Raw genomic sequence first — 18,588 nt, 5'->3', positions numbered from 1 at the left:
TGCGTGGAGGGGCGGTGGCAGGGGCGGCGCCGCGGGGAGCCGGCGGGCACCGCGCGGAGGCGGCGGGCGGGGCCAAGCGGGGGGCGCCGGCCGAAATGACTGACAGGCGGCGCGGGGGCAGCCCGGCCGCCGTTTGGAAACAGCAGTTGGCCCCGCCCGCTTTCCCCGGCGGCCTGACGCGGCGGCCCGGGAGCGCGCGAGTCGAGCGGTCGCGGGCTCTCGCTCCGCCGCGGAGACGCTGCGGCGGCCGGGGCGCCCGAAGGGGAACCCAGCATGTCGCTGCCTCCGGAGAAGGCGTCCGAGCTGAAGCAGCTCATCCACCAGCAGCTGAGCAAGGCGAGGCGGGGCGGACGGCGGGGGGCGGACGGCGGGGGCCGGGCGGCGGGGGCCGGGCTGGGGCGGGAGGCAAGCCCCGCGGAGCCGCGTCGAGCACGGCTGTGGGGCCGCAGGCCGTCGCTTCACCGGGGAGGTGGCGGCGGAGGGGCTGCTGGTGCTCGGGGCTCAGCTGGGGCCCCGCAGCAGCCGCCTCCCGCCCGCCGCGCGCCTGTGCCGAGTGTCGGCGTCTTTCAGCCCCGCCGTGGTCCTGACACGGCACTGTGTCCCCCAGATTCATAAAGGGTCACTCAGTTAACTCACGGTCACATCTAAAAAGTTGAAAGCTGACATTTAGCCTTTGATCGTCTCCTGCAGGTCTCTGCTCTACTCTCAAAAGGCTGGTTTCGGTTGAGTGTTATTTGTGGGGAAATGCTAGCAAAGGTAATAGATAAGCAGTAGAGCTTATTTCTAGGATTTGTACTAAAAAATTCATCTTTAAAGTTTTTTTTCCTTTTAAAAACGTTATCTTTATTCTCAGTGAATTTCGGTGACAATTTCACATTTATTGTTACTTTAGAGGTCTTCCTGAATTTAGTCTATGTACACTCTCATTATGATTATTATTTTTTGGGGGGCGGGTCAGTATTTTAGAAAGAGGTTAGCTAGTTGGCAATCTTTGACTGATTTGTAACGTTGTAAGTCGTAATGCGAGTTTTCTGCATAGATGGATGTCCATGGCAGGATAAGAGAAATCCTTGCTGAGACCATACGGGAAGAACTGGCACCTGATCAGCAACAGTTATCAACGGAAGATTTGATCAAAGCCCTTAGACGCCGGGGAATCATTGATGATGTGATGAAAGAACTTAATTTTGTTACTGTGAGTAATCTTTTAGAGGAAAAATTTGAGAGTCTAAGTATATTCTCATGCTTACTGCTGCTCATAGGGTCCATATTTGGGGCCTCTCCTTTTAGTAAAACTACTTTTTAAATAAGACCATTTTGTCTAGTAATATCCTTGTCTCAAGTATGAGCTACTCTACCCTTGAATGGAGCAGGTAGGATTATGCCTCAGTGAAATTGGAGTTATGGACCTGATTATTCCCTTTACAGTGAGAGTTTTTTCTTGTTATTTTCTAGGTCTGTAACTTTAAGTATATATATTAGTCAAATTAGTTCACTCCAACCTAATTCTTTTTTACTAATATTCTATAATTTTTCTAGATTAAGCTTATTTTTAAAATAAACACATTCTTTTGGCATTGTGTTTTCTAAGATGAACAAATTATCAGTCTCTTTAAGAAAATAATTGTCTGCATAAGAACCTTCAAATCTTTTCATACAAATAGGTCAGTAGTGAGGTGATAGCCTTTCAGTGCACAAATTAGTAAGTAGGTCTTCTTTTGAAAATGAGGCAATAATGAGAGACTGTGACCTCAATACCTAGGTAATATATTGTGAAAATTGGATGGACTTCATAATACACCAGGGAATAAGTGTTTTAGTACAGCATCCTTTTTTGGTTTTTGAGGTTTATAAACTCATTTGTTATAAAAATTGACCTAGTAACAGCTTTTGCTGTGTGAATGTGTCACTTCCTTATTAAAATCAGTTCTGTTCCTGGTGGAATCACAAGCCAGATGTTATATGAGGTTTGGAGAAAATTTAACCTTCTGTAAAGTGTTAAGAATTTGTTTTAGCATTCTGTGGACGTGGCTTGAAGATCATTAATTCCTTCGTGTTAGACTTTAGGCGTGACCAGTTACATTACTGTTTTGTCAGGCTTTTCATTATTTTAACTATGCTAGGAAAGTAAGGACATTTTGAGGGGGTTTTATCCTATCTGCTTTTGGTTCATTTCTTAGTCCCATTATTGGCATTTCCTTGCTTAACTATAATTTTTGTTTTCTAATTTGTTTTGATTTTTTTTCTGCCATTCTAGGATAATGTTGATCAAGAACTCCCTTCCTCTCCAAAACAACCTGTTGGCTTTACTGACAGACAATCAACGTTGTTAAAAAAAAGTATGTGTATTTCTTTTTAACATTAATTTAGTTGTGGATAGTACTGCATATTGATGGGCTATACTGTTTGGTATTTGATAGAAAACATTTCAATTTTTTTTTCCATAATGAAATACTTATATTTTTGTGATTAATCATCCAAAAAACCTAGATTCTATTTTGCATGAAGTATATCAGAAGATTTAATGTATAGCTGAGTGGAAGCAAAAACAGGACCACCTGTTTCTCATATTTTATTAATATAGCTTATAAATTGTGCAGCCTTGCTTTTTTAATGGCAGTGTAATTATCTAACAAGTATACTAGCTGAGTTGGTAATTGTTTGAGTTGGTTTGTGGAGGTGAAGGAATGTTGGATAAGCAACTAAAAAATAAAGGTATCCTAAACCTTGGCTCTGACTCCTTTCTAGCTGGGAGAAAGTAGCCAGAGTGTAAATTCAGAAAAAGATATCTTATTAGGTATCTTTTCTTCGCGGGGTACACGGGGGCCTGGTATATAGTAATATGTTACTCTTTCTTTATTTAGTCTTTGGTTTTATTTCTGTCAAGTTATTATTTCCTATTGTCTTGATCACATTGCTTAAGTTAATTGGCAGTTTCCTCATATATATTGCTACACTTTACAGCTAATATTGATCCAACACGGAGGTATCTTTACCTTCAGGTTTTGGGTGGAAAAGCTTTCTTGGAACACCTGCAAGAACCTGAGCCTTTACCAGGACAAGCTTGTTCAACCTTTACTTTATGTTTACATTTTCGAAACCAACGTTTTCGTTCTAAACCTGTTCCATGTGCCTGTGAACCAGATTTTCATGATGGCTTTTTACTTGAAGTACACAGAGAAAATTTAGGTAAGGAGCAATAATAAATTGCCATTTAATTTTGTAAATCTTTGTTAGGTTTTATTGCAGTACAACTTCTGCAATAAACAACTTCTGCTTAAGGAGAGATTTATAATGGATGAATCTCCCGGTCTTTTGTTTTATTTTTTTTCCCTCGCTGCTTTTTTCTACGTAAACTATTTATACCTACCTTCTTGCTTTATTTTTTGCAAATTTGTTTTCCCTGAATATTATTTTTTGACTGTTTTAATGGTTGGTTCTTTAGTAATAAAAATTTAAATGCTTGTTAGGTGGAGAATGAGACAGGATCCTCATTTTTGAAAGATGGCTAGATTTACGATGTCACGTAACTTTTACAATCAAAGTTTAGATGTGAATCTATTACTCATTGTTATGACTTTAAAATTATGATGCTTGATTACTGTAATTATTTAACATTGTTTCTTTCTGTAAAGGTATCTTACATATTTTAGTTGTCAATATCAAAATCTTTATAACATATTTGTAAACTTAACAGTTTTATAATTATACGTTCAGAATTTTAGATTACTGAGATGGCTAATGCACTACTAAAATTTTGTTATTTTTTACCCGGTGAAAAATGTTACCTTAATAAGGCAGTTAATGGCTTAAATTGCTAGCTCCAAGGTGCTGGATCTTTCAGTTTTGTGTAGATAATACAGTGGTTGTTTCTAGAGGTTTTGGGATAAAGGTATTTTATTCCTAAAGTACCTTTATTAAAGGGGAATAATGGTATAATGGTACCTTTATTAAAGGGAAATATTAAAGGGGAATGTTGACATGTTTGAAGGCCTTTTTATTGTGGTGGCATATATTATTTATGTACTTTTGAAGAGCAGACTTACCTCTTAGAGGTCAGAAAACACCAATATGCATTAAGTAACTAGGTAACTTGTCACAGTTCCACCAGTCCTCTCAAAAGTTAGTGATACAAATAGGACTATACTCTTATTCCCAGTCTGTAGCATGCTTCCTGAGGCATTGCCAACTTGCTCTGTTTGGTTTTATTTGTTTATTATTAGTATCCTTTTCAGTGAAAGTATTCTTTTACGTTGGTCTAACTGGATATGTAATGTGGTGTAATTTTTTTTGCTTATGTTGCTAGGTGATGGAACTAGAATGGCTGATTCAACAACAATGTTATCAATAAGTGACCCAGTTCATATGGTGCTAATCAAAACAGACATATTTGCCGAGACCACTTTAGTAGCATCCTATTTTCTTGAATGGCGATCAGTTTTGGGCTCAGAAAATGGAGTCACCAATCTTACTGTGGAACTTATGGGTGTAGGTATGATGATTAATATCACTGTTACCTTTTTATAGCCACAGTTGGTTTGTAAATACATTTTACATTTTAAAAATGCCTTTGTAAGCCAAGGGGGAAACGTGTAAAAAGAGTTTCATTGGAATTACAATTGGACTCCAGTATTATAATTTTAGGAACTGTCTTGAGTAGTGTGAGTATAGAACTTCACTGTCACTCTGGCCTTGTCTTAAGGGAAAAAAATTTTTTTCTGTGAGATGCATAAAGAAATCTTGAGGGCTTTTTTCCTCCAAATTTATTTGCTATGAAGAAAGTTAAGATTCTTCACACACGCACGAACGCACTCACCCATACGTGACAACCTCCATCCTAGCACAGCCCAGAATACTGCGCATCCCATCAGTGCCAGGGCATTCCTGTACCAGCGGTTCTTGCAGAACATGGAGTAGGTATTCTTCTAACCTTTTACAGGTGGGAAAGGGGCTCAAAGAAGGGCTAATTTGCTCAATGTCAGTATCAATGGTAGTATTGTTTGAGAACGGAGATGGTACCTGTCTTGTCACCATTGTTTTCCTGGAATCTTGCATGCTACCTGATATGTAATAAATATTTGCTAGTGGAATGAAGAACAAAATAAAACCTGCACTGTTTTAAACACTACATATTATGCAATTACTAGGTTGACCGAAAAGATCTTATGGAAAAACCTGGACGAACCTTTTGGCCGACACAATACTTGTGGTATTGAAATTTGGTTACAGAGTTAAACTTGGCCAGTGGACAATAGAGCTTTAGTAATTTAGATTTTGATAAGTTAGAACCCAGAATACGTTTTTCCATAAGTAAATAGTAGGGAGAAAGCTCTATGTAGGAGATTTTTTTCAAAAAAATATTTATTTATTTATTTGGCTGCGCTGAGTCTTAGTTGCGGCATGCGGGATCTAGTTCCCTGAGCAGGGATTGAACCCGGGGCCCCTGCATTAGGAGTGCAGAGTCTTAACCACTGGACCACCAGGGAAGTCCCAGGATATTTATTCTCAAAAGAGATACCTATTATTTGTTTTCAAATACAGACCTAACACTATAGTCATAGAATGACCTGGAAATTTCTGATTCATCAAAGAAATATTAAATAGTTCTGGTGTGAAGTATATTTGTTTTCTAATTCTTTAGATCCAGGCATGGATTAAAAATTTGTACCACATGTAATGTGAAAAATGGGAAGGGATAAATGGAAATTACTATATGTGACAAAATATATAAATATTTTCTGAGAATGTGGTGTTAACAGTTGCTTTGTACTCAGCCATAAAAAGGAATGAAATTGGGTCATTTGTAGAGACGTGGATGGACCTAGAGAGTGTCATACAGAGTGAAGTAAGCCAGAAAGAGGAAAACAAATATCGTGTAATAATGCATATATGCAGAATCTAGAAAAATGGTACAGATGATCTTATTTGCAAAGCAGAAATAGAGACACAGACGTAGAGAACAAATGTATGGATACCAAGGGGGGGTGGGGTGGGAGGAATTGGGAGACTGGGATTGACACATAATACATTATTGATACTAAAAAAAAAAGAAGAATAAAAAACCAGTTGCTTTGACTTTGTTTTTAATGAAGATAAAAATCAAGAATCATAAATTCTTTAGGTCTGAAAAGTCCTTTAAAATGTGATTTGGAAGCTAAGAAAATAGGTAATCTCCTTATAGCTAGATAAAGGCCTTTGAACAAAATAAAAACTAATTTGATTTGGTTAATTTTTAATATGAATATTAAAGGTGACATTAAATATTATCTTTATTCCATGTAAGTGGTAAAGTACAAAAATTCTTAAATTATTTTGGTTAAACTTTGATTGACTAAATATATATAGTATTGAAACTTCTGAAGTTACATTTATTTACATTTACAGGCACAGAATCAAAAGTTTCTGTGGGAATTTTAAATATAAAACTTGAGATGTACCCACCACTCAATCAAACATTATCTCAGGAAGTAGTGAACACACAGGTAAATAATCCTGAATTTCTCTTCTTTGTGTGTGTGTTTTCATAGTAGTATATTTACTTGTTAATTGTAGAAAGTGTTCTCTTTTTAGAAAATTATCATTTATTAGTTTTAAGCAAGAGAAGGACAATATGAATCATTATTTAAAAATTTTTGTCTGGGGTCAAAAAAGGTGGCTCTGACTATTGTATGGAGACTGGATTGTCCTGGGAAGTGTGAGAACAGGGAGACCAGTTAGGAGGCCCTTACAGACAATCGATGGTGGTGTCTTCGATTAGGGTACTGGTAACGATGGAGGAAATGCAGAGATTTGTTACATATTTGAAGTAATTAATTAAGCAGAATGAATATAAATTGATATATATTTTTTTAAATTTCAAGCTTGCTTTGGAACGTCAGAAAACTGCAGAGAAAGAGCGGTTATTTCTTGTGTATGCTAAGCAGTGGTGGAGAGAATATTTGCAAATTCGACCCTCACACAACTCACGGCTGGTTAAGATTTTTGCACAGGTTTGTAAATTGTATGAGAAAAGCTTCACACCTGTATTTGAGATTTACTGTTGTAAATGTAAATTTCATTTAACTTGAATTTGTAAAATGTATTTATTTGAGATTTACTGTTGTAAATGTAAATTTCATTTAACTTGAATTTGTAAAATGTATTTATTTGAGATTTACTGTTGTAAATGTAAATTTCATTTAACTTGAATTTGTAAAGTGTATTTATTCCAGACAAATGAAAGTTTATTTATAAAATACAATGCTGATTTTGTAGTACTCTCTTACAGTAGTAAGTAGGTGAGTGACATAACACAATCTTTGTTTTATTTTGGTTTTCTTTTTCAATTGTTTTTCTAAACCTTTTTTGAATATATTTGATTTAAACTAGATGAAAACTCATTTTGTTTAACTTGGAGTGTGTCCTTGATAGATACTTTGTACTAAATAATTAAGTACTGGGACACTTTGCAATTTATATATAAATTCAACTTTCATGTGCAGAATTGGGAGTGTAGGCATGTATTTTTTTGTTAGGGTACTTTTTTAAGGCAAACAATATTACATGTAATAATTTTATTTAACCCAGATCTCTAAGCTGGTGACCAGCAATATTTTACAGCATTTTAGTTATTATCTCTGCCTCTACTGTTTATTTTTATTATAATTTTAAAATATTTATTTATTTTTATTTGGCTGTGCCAGGTCTTAGTTGGGCATGCGGGATCTTTAGTTGCAGCATGTGAGATCTAGTTCCCTAACCAGGGATCGAACCTGGGTCCTCTGCATTGGGAGCGCGAGTCTTAACTGCTGGACTGCCAGGGAAGTCCCTCTGCCTCTATTTTTTCTGTATCCTAAGCCCATTTTCTCTTATTAATGAACCAACATAAGATAAATGATCAGATCCATTTTTTTTTACAACTTCTGAGAAACCATTCAAATATTTTATATGTATTCAGCCTCAAGTAGGTGCTTTCATATGAGTATAGTGTAGTATTTTAGGTAGTATTTCTCAGACCCTATACATTTGTCTAGCTTTAACCTACATTCCCTAGATTTTAGAACAGGCTAAAAATGGTTCAGTTTCTAGGTGAGGAGCTTGAGAATGGGAGACCTAGTTGACTGGTGGTGGAAATGCGGGAAGTGGCTTCTGACTTTCCAATAGCGTTGTCTATACGTTGAATGTCTGGGCAGGTGACGTCAGGACAAGGGTGAAGAGAAACCAGTTGAGGTATAACTGGCTCCCTGCTGTCTATGTAGTCTGGGGTGCGGTTATTCACTGCCCTGTGGAATCCCGGACCAGAGAGGGGACCTGCACAGGGAGGGAGGGAGGAAGTGGATCGGAGAAATGGCACACGGAAGAGCTGAATAATGTCCTATTGTGTATACATACACACCACACCTTCTTTATCCATTCATCCCTTGATGGACACTTAGATGTTTCCGTAACTTGGCCATTGTGAATAATGCTGCAGTGACCTGGGATGGGTGTGCAGGTATCTCTTTGAGATGCTGATTTCAGTTGCTTTGGATGTACATCCAGGAGTAGGATTGCTGGGTCGTACGATGGTTTAAGTTCTTACTGTCAACAGGCTTTGGAGTCAGATGGCTCAGTGTTTGAATCCTGGCTCTGTTGTGTAATAGCTGTAGCTTCAGTTTCTTTAACTTTATTTATTTTTTATTTTATTTATTTATTTTTGGCTGCGTCGGGTCTTCGTTGCTGTGCGCCGGCTTTCTCTAGTTGCAGCGAGCGGGGGCTATTCTTCATTGCAGTGTGCGGGCTTCTCATTGCGGTGGCTTTTCTAGTTGCAGAGCATGGGCTCTAGGCGTGCAGGCTTCAGTAGTTGTGGCACGAGGGCTCAGTAGTTGTGGCACGAGGGCTCAGTAGTTGTGGCACATGAGCTTAGTTGCTCTGCGTGTAGCTTCAGTTTCTTTATCGATGAAATGAAAATAATAAGAGATGTTATGAGGATTAAAAGAAAATTGCACGCACAACACTCAGCAGCCTAGTGCTGCATGTAAGGTGAGCACTCAAGAAGTGGTGTCCAGAATTATTTTCTCTCATTAATGTATTCTAAGAAAAAGTGTTAAAATTGGGAATGATTAACCTGTCATTACAGATAATGTTTTCCCCTTCTCCTTCAGGATGAAAATGGGATAAATAGACCAGTCTGTTCTTACGTTAAACCACTTCGAGCTGGGAGGCTTCTGGATACTCCAAGGCAAGCAGCAAGATTTGTTAATGTCCTTGGTTATGAAAGAGCCCCTGTTATCGGAGGAGGAGGTAAACAGGAACAGTGGTGCACTCTGCTGGCCTTTCTCTGTAGAAACAAGGTATCCTACACACATAATAGAACTAAAAACCAGTACATCATAGTTATTGTGAGTTTATGGTATATTTGTAAAAGAATTAACTTCGGAAAAAAGTACGTATTGTCAATTTGAACAAGTCAGGGTCTTGTTTTCATCATTTTCCTTAACATTTAAATGTCAGTACATTAAAAAAAAACTTCACATCTTTATTTTCTCATGTAATTTCTTATTTAACATAATGTGATTTTTGTGAGGTGTAGGGACCTACAAGTACTATAGTGTCAGAAACCAAGGTGGAGAGGTAAACAGTGAATTAGGTATAGCACCAAGACCAGAACCATGGTGTTTTAGTACTATTCATGGGTTAAAATTTGCTTAGATGGTACTTTTTTTTTTAAAGAGAAAATGGCAGTTACAAAATGAATATGGAAAAAAATGTTGGATTACACGGTATTTAGTTTCAAATATAAGTATATAGTTAAGAATTTGTGTGTATATATTGATGTTGAACGTAAATGAATTGATTTCAGTAAACTAATTTTATATATTATGGGATATTTTTTAATTTTCTGTGTTCTAAAAATTTTGATGATGTTATGAAAACAAGACTATCTTTAGCATTCCAACTCTGTTGAAACACAACAGAAAAAATAAATTTCTTTCATGTATTATTGTTTTGAAATAATTTTTAGTCTGAAGTTGTATAAATAGTACATATGGGTATTCACAAGGCAAAGCTTATACATTGGAAGAAACCATTTAGATTAGAGATTGATTTGTCAATTGGAAAGATTTTTAAAGACAATTGAAAACAGTTAAACATTACTTATCAAAAAAATTATTTTGATTTATTCCCAAGTTGTAGTTCCCAGAAGTTGTATGTATGGAATTAAACTTAAATTAAAAATTTCAAATATAGTAGGAATGGTACATATTTTAAATTATTATCTAAATAATTCTTTTGTAAAACAAATAATCAACCCCTTTGATTCTCTGTTTTGTTTTTTTTACCTGAGTTTATTTGAAGAGATAGCACAGCTTGACTTAGAAGTTTGAAAATTATTTAAAATATTTTCTTGCACAAACAATAGCTTTACAACAGTAAAGGTGAAATTTCACCCATAATTCTATTTTTCATCTATTTTTATATTTTTATGTTTCTCTCCTGTGTATATATGATTTTTTTCCATAATTATAATTGATATAAATAAAATTTTGTGCCCTGCTTTTATAAAGTAGCATTATGCTTAGAACATTTTCCTATGTGTTGCTACAGTCATTATGATCTCCATCTTTTAATGGCTGAATAAAGTTTTCATGAGTTGATATACAAAATCTACTTAACTGTTTTGCTGTCATAGGATCTGTTTTGCCATCATAGGAACTGTTTCTTTTGGCTAAGTTAGGCTTGCTTCCAATTTTTTTATATCACTGTGAATGAATTTTTACATTGAATGTCTTTGGTTGTATTGTTATTTTTCTTTTGAAATTTTTTTCTAATACAAAATCTCATGTATAGAAATAACTGGGTCTAAAAGGTTGGATATTACATTTTTCAAAACTCAATTTAACAATTATAAGATGCTATTTGTTTTATTATTGTTAATTAAAAGACAGCAGTGTAGAGCCACTAATGCAAAATTTGGGGGGAAAGAAATCATCCCTCATTCTAACACTGAACTCAGTAGTTATTTTTGCTTTTGTATATTACCTGTAGTCCTACACTTAAATACATATCTTCATATAATTATAGCCTTACTGTTTAATTAATTTTAATACTTTTTTCACAGAAAATGTCAGATATTTTCTATTATTTTTGTTGTTTCATAATTTTTTAAAATTGTGAAAGTAATATAACATTATCAAAGAGAGTTTAGACAAGAGAAGGGGAAACTATATATGTATAATCTATGCTAATTGTAGCTATTGTTGGTGTTCTGTTGTTCTTTTATCCAATCATTTTTTTCTATGTATGTATTTCCTTAGAACGATCATGTATAGATACTTTAATTCATTATTTTAAGTTTGAGTATTTTCCCATTTATTTTCATTTCCTACTATATGATTTGTCAGCTTGTGTGTTCATGCCCTTTAGCTATTTACCTTTAAATTCTTACTGCTTTTCTTTCTATGTTGTATGAGTTCTTTATAAACTTTGGAATCTTAAAGTGTACATATTATGACTTATCACATTTGTAGGCACTGACTTTGTAAAATAGGTGCTTTTAAAATTTGTATGTTCTTTTTTCCCCTCATTGTTTTAGCTTAACACTGGACTAATGATTAAAAGTGAAAATTTAATAATACTTTTTAATTGCAATTTTGTATTTAAATATTTAAAGAGGAAACAATATGAAGGAATAAATAGTTAATTTTACTTCCTTTCATTTCCAGGGAGACTGTGAAGACCATGCCAACCTCCTGTGCAGCCTCCTTCTCGGATATGGGCTGGAAGCCTTTGTCTGTGTCGGGACAAAGGCCAAGGGAGTGCCCCACGCATGGGTTATGACGTGTGGGACTGATGGAACCATCACTTTTTGGGAGAGTTTAACAGGACACAGGTTTGTCAACTAAGTTTATAAGGATATTAACATGAAGGTGTAAATGTTGTAAACTATAGGTTCTTTGTTTGTATTGATGATACTCGAAGACACGTATTGATAATTTTGGTTATGTAAAAAATTACTTCAAGTAAGATAACTATGAACTAAACTCTAAGAAAATTTGTACACCTAAAATGTTCTTTACCAACATGATATTAATAAAAAGTGAATTATGTTTATTTTTAATTTTGTGTAATTGGCTTATGTTTTTTCTTTTCTTTTCTTTTTTTCTTGGCCGTGTGTGCCACGTGGCATGCGGGATCTTAGTTCCCTGAGCAGGGATCAAACCCGTGCCCCCTGCAGTGGAACTGTGGAGTCTTAACCACTGGACCACCAGGGATGTCCTGGCATATGTTTTTCCTGATGATCGTCCCTCAGCCTAAAAATAAATACAAGTTGTAAAGCATTTCTTTTGAAAATTTGATGTGGTTACCAACTCTGTGTTGGTAAATCCACTGTACTTCTTTTCAGTGTCATCAGATTTTGAAAGAGTGAAATGTTCACTCCTTCCTGGAACATTCTCTTCCATAGCTTCTCTCGTAGCACTGTGTTTCAGTTTTCATTATTCCTCTTTGGCTGTTCTCTGTTTTCCTTCATTTTATCTTCAAATGTGGGAGTTCCTGAAGGCACAGCCCTGGGCCCTCTTCTCATTTTCCTGGGTTTTCTTTTTCCCTGGTTGATAATCATTTTAATTAGTTGTACCTAAAAATGTGTAACTAAATTATTTTGTTACCTGATAAATGTTTTTGATCTTAATGCTATACACAGAATATGTTCTTGTGTTAAAGGAATAAAATTGGTTCTATGTCGTAAGATGTGCCATACAATTAACATAGAGTAATCAGATTGTGGAAATAGAAGAAAGAAAAACAAGTATTAAACTGTAGTCCTGGGAAATAGTTATGACCTTAAGTGTTAGAATAATTTTTTTCCTCAATAAGCTGCTGTCGTCTTAATTTTCAAGTTCTTATTATATAAAATTATGATTAATCTTTTTTAGATACCTCCACAAACCTACCAATCCTGATGAGCCTTCAGCTGCTGAACAGTCCAAACCGTTGTACCCGTATCGAACAATCGGTTGTGTTTTCAATCATCAGATGTTCCTGGGAAACTGTCAGCCCTCTGACTCAGTAGAAAGCTGTGTGTTTGATTTGAATGATGAGTCCAAATGGAAACCCATGAGTGAGGAAGCAGTTAAATCCGTGTGTGCTCCAGGGGCCACGACGTCCCTCCCTCCCTTCCCTCCGCTGTGTGCGTCCACAATCGATGCTTCGGTAACAAGCAATGAAATTGAAATGCAGCTCAGGCTACTCGTGTCAGAACACAGGAAGGTAATTAACACTGACATTTGTGCTTTCGTGCAGTTTTTTCATTTGTTTATGTATTTAATAATTTTTGGGGGGCATGTAAAATAGTGCCAATCAATATTCTAGCCCTAAACAAAGCAAATTCAATCCCTTCCTTTATGAAGCGTGTAGTTTTGAAAATCATGAGAGTAAAGTTCTGAGATTCAAATATTTCTAAACTCACCAATACTTCGAGAATTTATTACTTCCTTCTAGAAATGAAGAATGGTGGACTTGGTCAGACTTTTGTGAATTTGGATTTCCTCTTTGTAAAGTACTTATTCAAATCATTCCCCATTGAAAATATTGGGTTAATTTTTTTCATATTCATTTTTTTCCAGGTTTGTTTAGTTTGTTTTGTTTTTCTATTACATTAAAGTAGGTAGATGTAAGATGGTATCCTCATTGTGTCTTTAATTTGCATTTCCCTGATTACTAATGAGATCAAGCTTCTTATTAGTCATTTAGATTTCTTTTGTAAAGGGCCTTAAAGGAAACATAAAAAGAACTAATCATAAAGGAAAAGATTAGTATATTTTAAGAACTTATGTTCATCAAAAGAAATCATTAAGAGAGTGAAAAAGCAGCCTTGGAGTGGGAAAAGTTATTTGCTACACATATAACCAACAAAAGACTAGAGTCCAAAACTTCTACAGAAGATTGATTTCTAATTCACCTTTTGGGATTCCCTAGTAGACTCCCCACCTTGGGTGAGCCCTGATACTCATTCCTTGAGACCATCAAAGGCAAGCTGATTACCAAGTATGTTCTCTGGGCCCCCAATTACTCTTAGCTTTGACCTCTAAAATCTTCTTACCTACTTGCCAACTCCTCAAAGCATTTAGGAATATGTTTTTAATGTGGCATCTGTAGTATTTAATGTAGTATTTAATGTGGCATCTGTAGTGTGTTTGCAGCAATAGGTGGGTCAGGGCCCCAGCTCACTGCACCGCTGGAAGCCAAAGCCCCTGCCTTGTGCCCTCCGTTGCTTGTATTGCCTTTTAGTTTTCTTAGCTCCTGTTCACAAATGAAACCGATATTTTATTACATTATAAGAGTTACTTTGTATAGAAAAAGAAAACAAAACTGAGCTGGATGCCATTGATGATCACTAGCTAAGTTAATGGTGTCTGTAAACCAGCAAGTGGGATTCCGAGGAAAAGTATAGGTGATCATAGACCTTGGAATCACTTGAAACCAGTTGTAACTGAATGTGAAATTAGATCTGTTATGGTAATCAAAATATTTAGAGTTTTGAGTTTGTTTGTAACATTAAAAAAAAATCTCGTGTCTAGATAGCAATAGTTCATTTGATATTATAAATGACATTAGAATTGCCTTCAACATGTTTTAAGTTCCCTGAGGGCCTAAAGCCTGTGCTCTTCGGTACCTTTTGCAGAATAAATGCTTGGTAAATATTTGAGTTTAATTATATATGCAATTTGTTTGTTGACTTTTCTCCCATACTACAGTTGAATTTATGGTGGGAGCAATCAAATTAAGCAGATTCAATCTTGCTAAACCCTTTAAAGTTAAATAAAATTTAACCTCAGAATTCAGTGACACTGTGTCTTCCGCAGTAGGATGATTCCTTATGGTCTTGTGGATATTAAGGAAGTACAGGATTTGGAGCCTTCACTAACATTGCATTGGCCGATTTTTGTTGTTTCTCTAAGAAGTAAAACCTGATACCTGTGGTTCCTTTTATAATTTTTACTTCTGTGTATCCTTATAATAATTAATAGGAAGAAAATTATGACAGGTTTTAAAAATCTTTTCTTAGCATACATTAAAATAATCAATTATTAAAATAATCATTAAAATAATCAATTTCCCTTTCGATTGCTGTAGGATCTTGGCCTCACTACTGTTTGGGAAGACCAGCTTTCCTATCTCTTATCACCAGCTCTGGCATCTTATGAATTTGAGCGTACAACCAGTATATCTGCGGGCAATGAAGAATTTCAGGACGCCATCAGGAGGGCTGTACCTGATGGTCACACATTTAAAGGGTTCCCGATACACTTTGTGTATAGAAATGCGCGGCGCGCCTTTGCCACGTGTCTTCGGTAGGTGGATTGTGACATCATAGATGTTTCTGACTTAATCTCAGCCATCAGTATGGTTCTCATTTAGGAATGACTTCAGAGTCACACAGGCAGCTCTTATGATGTATCCTCCTGCCACAGGTTGTGATTCATTAGGACCAGAATGTAGCTCTGGAGAGTTTGGGATAATTTTCCCAGTGGTTTTGGTGCAATCTCGTTGAGGATCACTGATCTTATCTAGCGTCACTTTAAAAATTTATAGACTATGAGGAAATAGTTTATAATTTGAATAGTTTTACCAAAATTACAGAGCCATTGGTAGCAGAGACAGGATTTTTAAAAATCATTTTTTTTTAACATCTTTATTGGAGTATAATTGCTTTACAATGGTGTGTTAGTTTCTGCTGTATAACAGAGTGAATCAACTATACGTATACATATATCCCCGTATCTCCTCCCTCTTGTGTCTCCCTCCCACCCTCCCTATCCCTAAAAATCATTTTAAATACTGACTTTCTTGGGAATAAGAAAGTAAAACCTAAATTCATTTCTTAATTGAATACATTTTCTTTCTTCTGTAGGTCTCCTTTCTGTGAAGAAATAATCTGTTGCCGTGGAGACCAGGTGCGACTGGCAGTTCGTGTCCGAGTGTTTACTTACCCTGAATCTGCATGTGCTGTTTGGATCATGTTTGCTTGTAAATATCGCTCGGTACTATAGGACTAACTAACATTTCTATAAGAATATACCTGTATTTTATTGGAATTTTACACATTGTATTGATACGTTACTAGCTGTTTAGAGATTCATTATTTTAAAAATCACAGTCTGGCTTGGATGTCATATTTCACTTTTGTATATACCTGACTAATAATGTTTGAAAAAAATCATGTGTGTATTTAAAAATTAAGGATGAAAAACTTGTATAAATCTGAGTGGAAGTTAGTATAAATTAAGTGTGTATCCTATTTTAATAAATGCTACTTTGTTAATAGGTAGTCAGTAGTTTAAATATGAATATAAAATTTACTCAGTTTTCTTTACATTGACAGGTAATCAGAAAGTTATTTATCTAAGGGTTTGAGCCATAGTAAAATTAATATGATTATTATTTTTCATAGATTAATGGGATTATTTTATATAAGTTAGGAGACTTTAACTTCACAACAGATTTATTTATTACATAGGTGAAAATACATTTTGATGAATTTACCACTTTTGTGGTTTACCCATAACCAGAGGGATATTTGTGACTTTACAGAGAGTTATGGGAAGATATGGATGCAGGAGCAGGGAAAAAACTAGTACCAGAAAAGCATAAATATTAGTAACAAAACAAACTGCATTTGAAAGTACACAAATAATTTATAAATATTTGTTTGTTTGATTCATTATAAAAGTGAATTGGGTATTTTAGAAAAAATTTATCATACCCTTTTGTTATGATGTTGAGAAATTGTTTTCTGTAATTAATATTGACAGTCTGTTGCTGGCTGATTTTCTGTGGTCAGAGGGTTCATTACTAGCCTCTCATGGAGTCCATCTTCTGAAACCACAGTTTTTCTTTCTTTCTTTTTCCCTTTATGATAAAAACATCGATGTATATGTGACAAATCTAAATCAGAATTGTGTGTGAGGCCACTGAAAAATAAGCCTCTGAGCGCCTCCATGCCGATGTTTGATTTTAAATTGAGCACGGTGAGCGTTGAAGAAAGAGGCTGTAGCAGTTTGACTGTAAGAAGCTGCCTGACGGATTACTTTGCAGGTCCGTCCGCCTCTCTGCACAGCTCCCGGTTCAGTTCCTTCTCCCGCTGGGCTTCTTAGGAAAGTGACTGTGTACTGTTGGCTGTGCAAGTTATTCTTTTCATCACTTTAATTCACCATCACAAATAAGATTTAATGTTTTAAAAATTAAAATCTAAAGATATCCTAAAATTTACTTTTTGTTTTATTTTTACGTATGATAACTATTTATGATTTCACTTGTTTAAAAAGTCTGAAAATATCCCTCCTGTATCAATTTTTATTGAAAACAATCAGGAGTTTCTTGAGAGACTGACATGACTTTAGAGGATTAGCAAGATATGAGTTAGACTTTTACTGTGTTGCTGGAGTTACTCACAAAGCTATTGACAGAAAAAGTGGCTTGTAGTTTTCAACTTCTGGAACAAACTCTTTATGAGGCACGTACTAAGAGGCAGACTGTATAATATATGAGATCAAGGCTGTGTTATCTTTGAGGCTGGGCTTTCTGCCTTATTGTGCCAGAGTAACACATGTACTTATAATGCACCTTTGGTGTAAATTCTAAAATAAATTTCCTTTTTATGCACTTTAATAGAGTCTGGCATGAATTAATATTTTCCTTTAAAGATGGTTTATTTCCAGATATTACTTCAGTCCTTTTATCACTAGAATTCTGCTACTCTTCTTGCTAATAATTTTTCTTTTTAAAAATTAAATTTACCTTGTATATTTAGCTCTGTCATAAAAATTGTTTTTCTATTAAAATTGTAAACTTATTTTAATATAATGCTTCTATTGTGTTCTTTTTAAAAAAATATTTATATATTTGGTTGTGCTGGGTTGTTGTTTTTTTAACATCTTTATTGGAGTATAGTTGCTTTACAATGGTGTGTTAGTTTCTGCTTTATAACAAAGTGAATCAGCTATACATATACATATATCCCCATATCTCCTCCCTCTTGAGTCTTCCTCCCACCCTCCCTATCCCATCCCTCTAGTTGGTCACAAAGCACTGAGCTGATCTCCCTGTGCTATGTGGCTGCTTCCCACTAGCTATCTATTTTATATTTGGTAGTATATATAAGTCCATGCCACTCTCTCACTTCGTCCCGTGCTGGGTCTTAAGTTGCGGGAGGTGGGCTCCTTTAGTTGCAACTCGCTGGCACCTTAGTTGCAGCAGGCGGGCTCCTTAGTTGTGGCATGCGAACTCTTAGTTATGGTATGTATGCATGTGGGATCTAGTTCCCTGGCCAGGGATTGAACCCGGGCCCCCTGCATTGGGAGCGCAGAGTCTTAACCACTGCACCACCAGGGAAGTCCCTAATGTGTTCTTTCTGACAATATGTGCACTAACGTAGTTCTCTCTACATATGTAATATATAATAGATAGGTATATTTATTTCATAGAATATCAGAAACCTAGAAACTTCATTACTCAAGCATGAACTTGTTGACTAAAACTTAACTAAATTCAGTTTCAACTAACTGAACACTCCAGGTGCCTTTAAGATATTTTCTAGTATTGAGGTATACATTTTTAGCTATGATCTGC

At 35.8% G+C, this 18,588-nt stretch overlaps 1 protein-coding gene and 1 non-coding gene across 2 annotated transcripts; one reads left to right on the top strand and one right to left on the bottom strand.

Moving 5' to 3' along the window:
* The first annotated feature begins 194 nt into the window (after positions 1-194).
* Positions 195-16,147, top strand: CEP76 (centrosomal protein 76). Its single transcript, XM_061169687.1, has 12 exons — positions 195-336; positions 1,040-1,195; positions 2,258-2,339; positions 2,965-3,189; positions 4,307-4,492; positions 6,385-6,482; positions 6,861-6,989; positions 9,123-9,311; positions 11,685-11,851; positions 12,894-13,227; positions 15,094-15,311; positions 15,872-16,147. The coding sequence occupies exons 1-12, from the start codon at positions 274-276 to the stop codon at positions 16,008-16,010; spliced, it is 1,986 nt and encodes a 661-aa protein (XP_061025670.1). The 5' UTR covers positions 195-273; the 3' UTR covers positions 16,011-16,147.
* TRNAR-CCU (transfer RNA arginine (anticodon CCU)) lies at positions 5,414-5,486 on the bottom strand. Its single transcript has one exon. It is a non-coding gene; the product is annotated as a tRNA-Arg (tRNA).
* Positions 16,148-18,588: the final 2,441 nt, after the last annotated feature.

Source organism: Eubalaena glacialis, chromosome 15 (genome assembly GCF_028564815.1).
Source record: "Eubalaena glacialis isolate mEubGla1 chromosome 15, mEubGla1.1.hap2.+ XY, whole genome shotgun sequence".
Lineage (NCBI taxonomy): Eukaryota > Metazoa > Chordata > Mammalia > Artiodactyla > Balaenidae > Eubalaena > Eubalaena glacialis.
Note: the sequence above shows the minus strand (reverse complement) of the source record. Positions and strands in the feature narration are given on the sequence as shown.

What these genes read in the sequence shown, in the direction of transcription:
- CEP76 (XM_061169687.1), top strand. Translation starts at nt 274, where the DNA reads ATGTCGCTGCCTCCGGAGAAGGCGTCCGAGCTGAAGCAGCTCATCCAC. An exon ending in TCGTGTCAGAACACAGGAAG is followed by an intron (nt 13,228 to 15,093) that starts GTAATTAACACT and finishes CGATTGCTGTAG; the next exon opens with GATCTTGGCCTCACTACTGT. An exon ending in GCCTTTGCCACGTGTCTTCG is followed by an intron (nt 15,312 to 15,871) that starts GTAGGTGGATTG and finishes TTTCTTCTGTAG; the next exon opens with GTCTCCTTTCTGTGAAGAAA.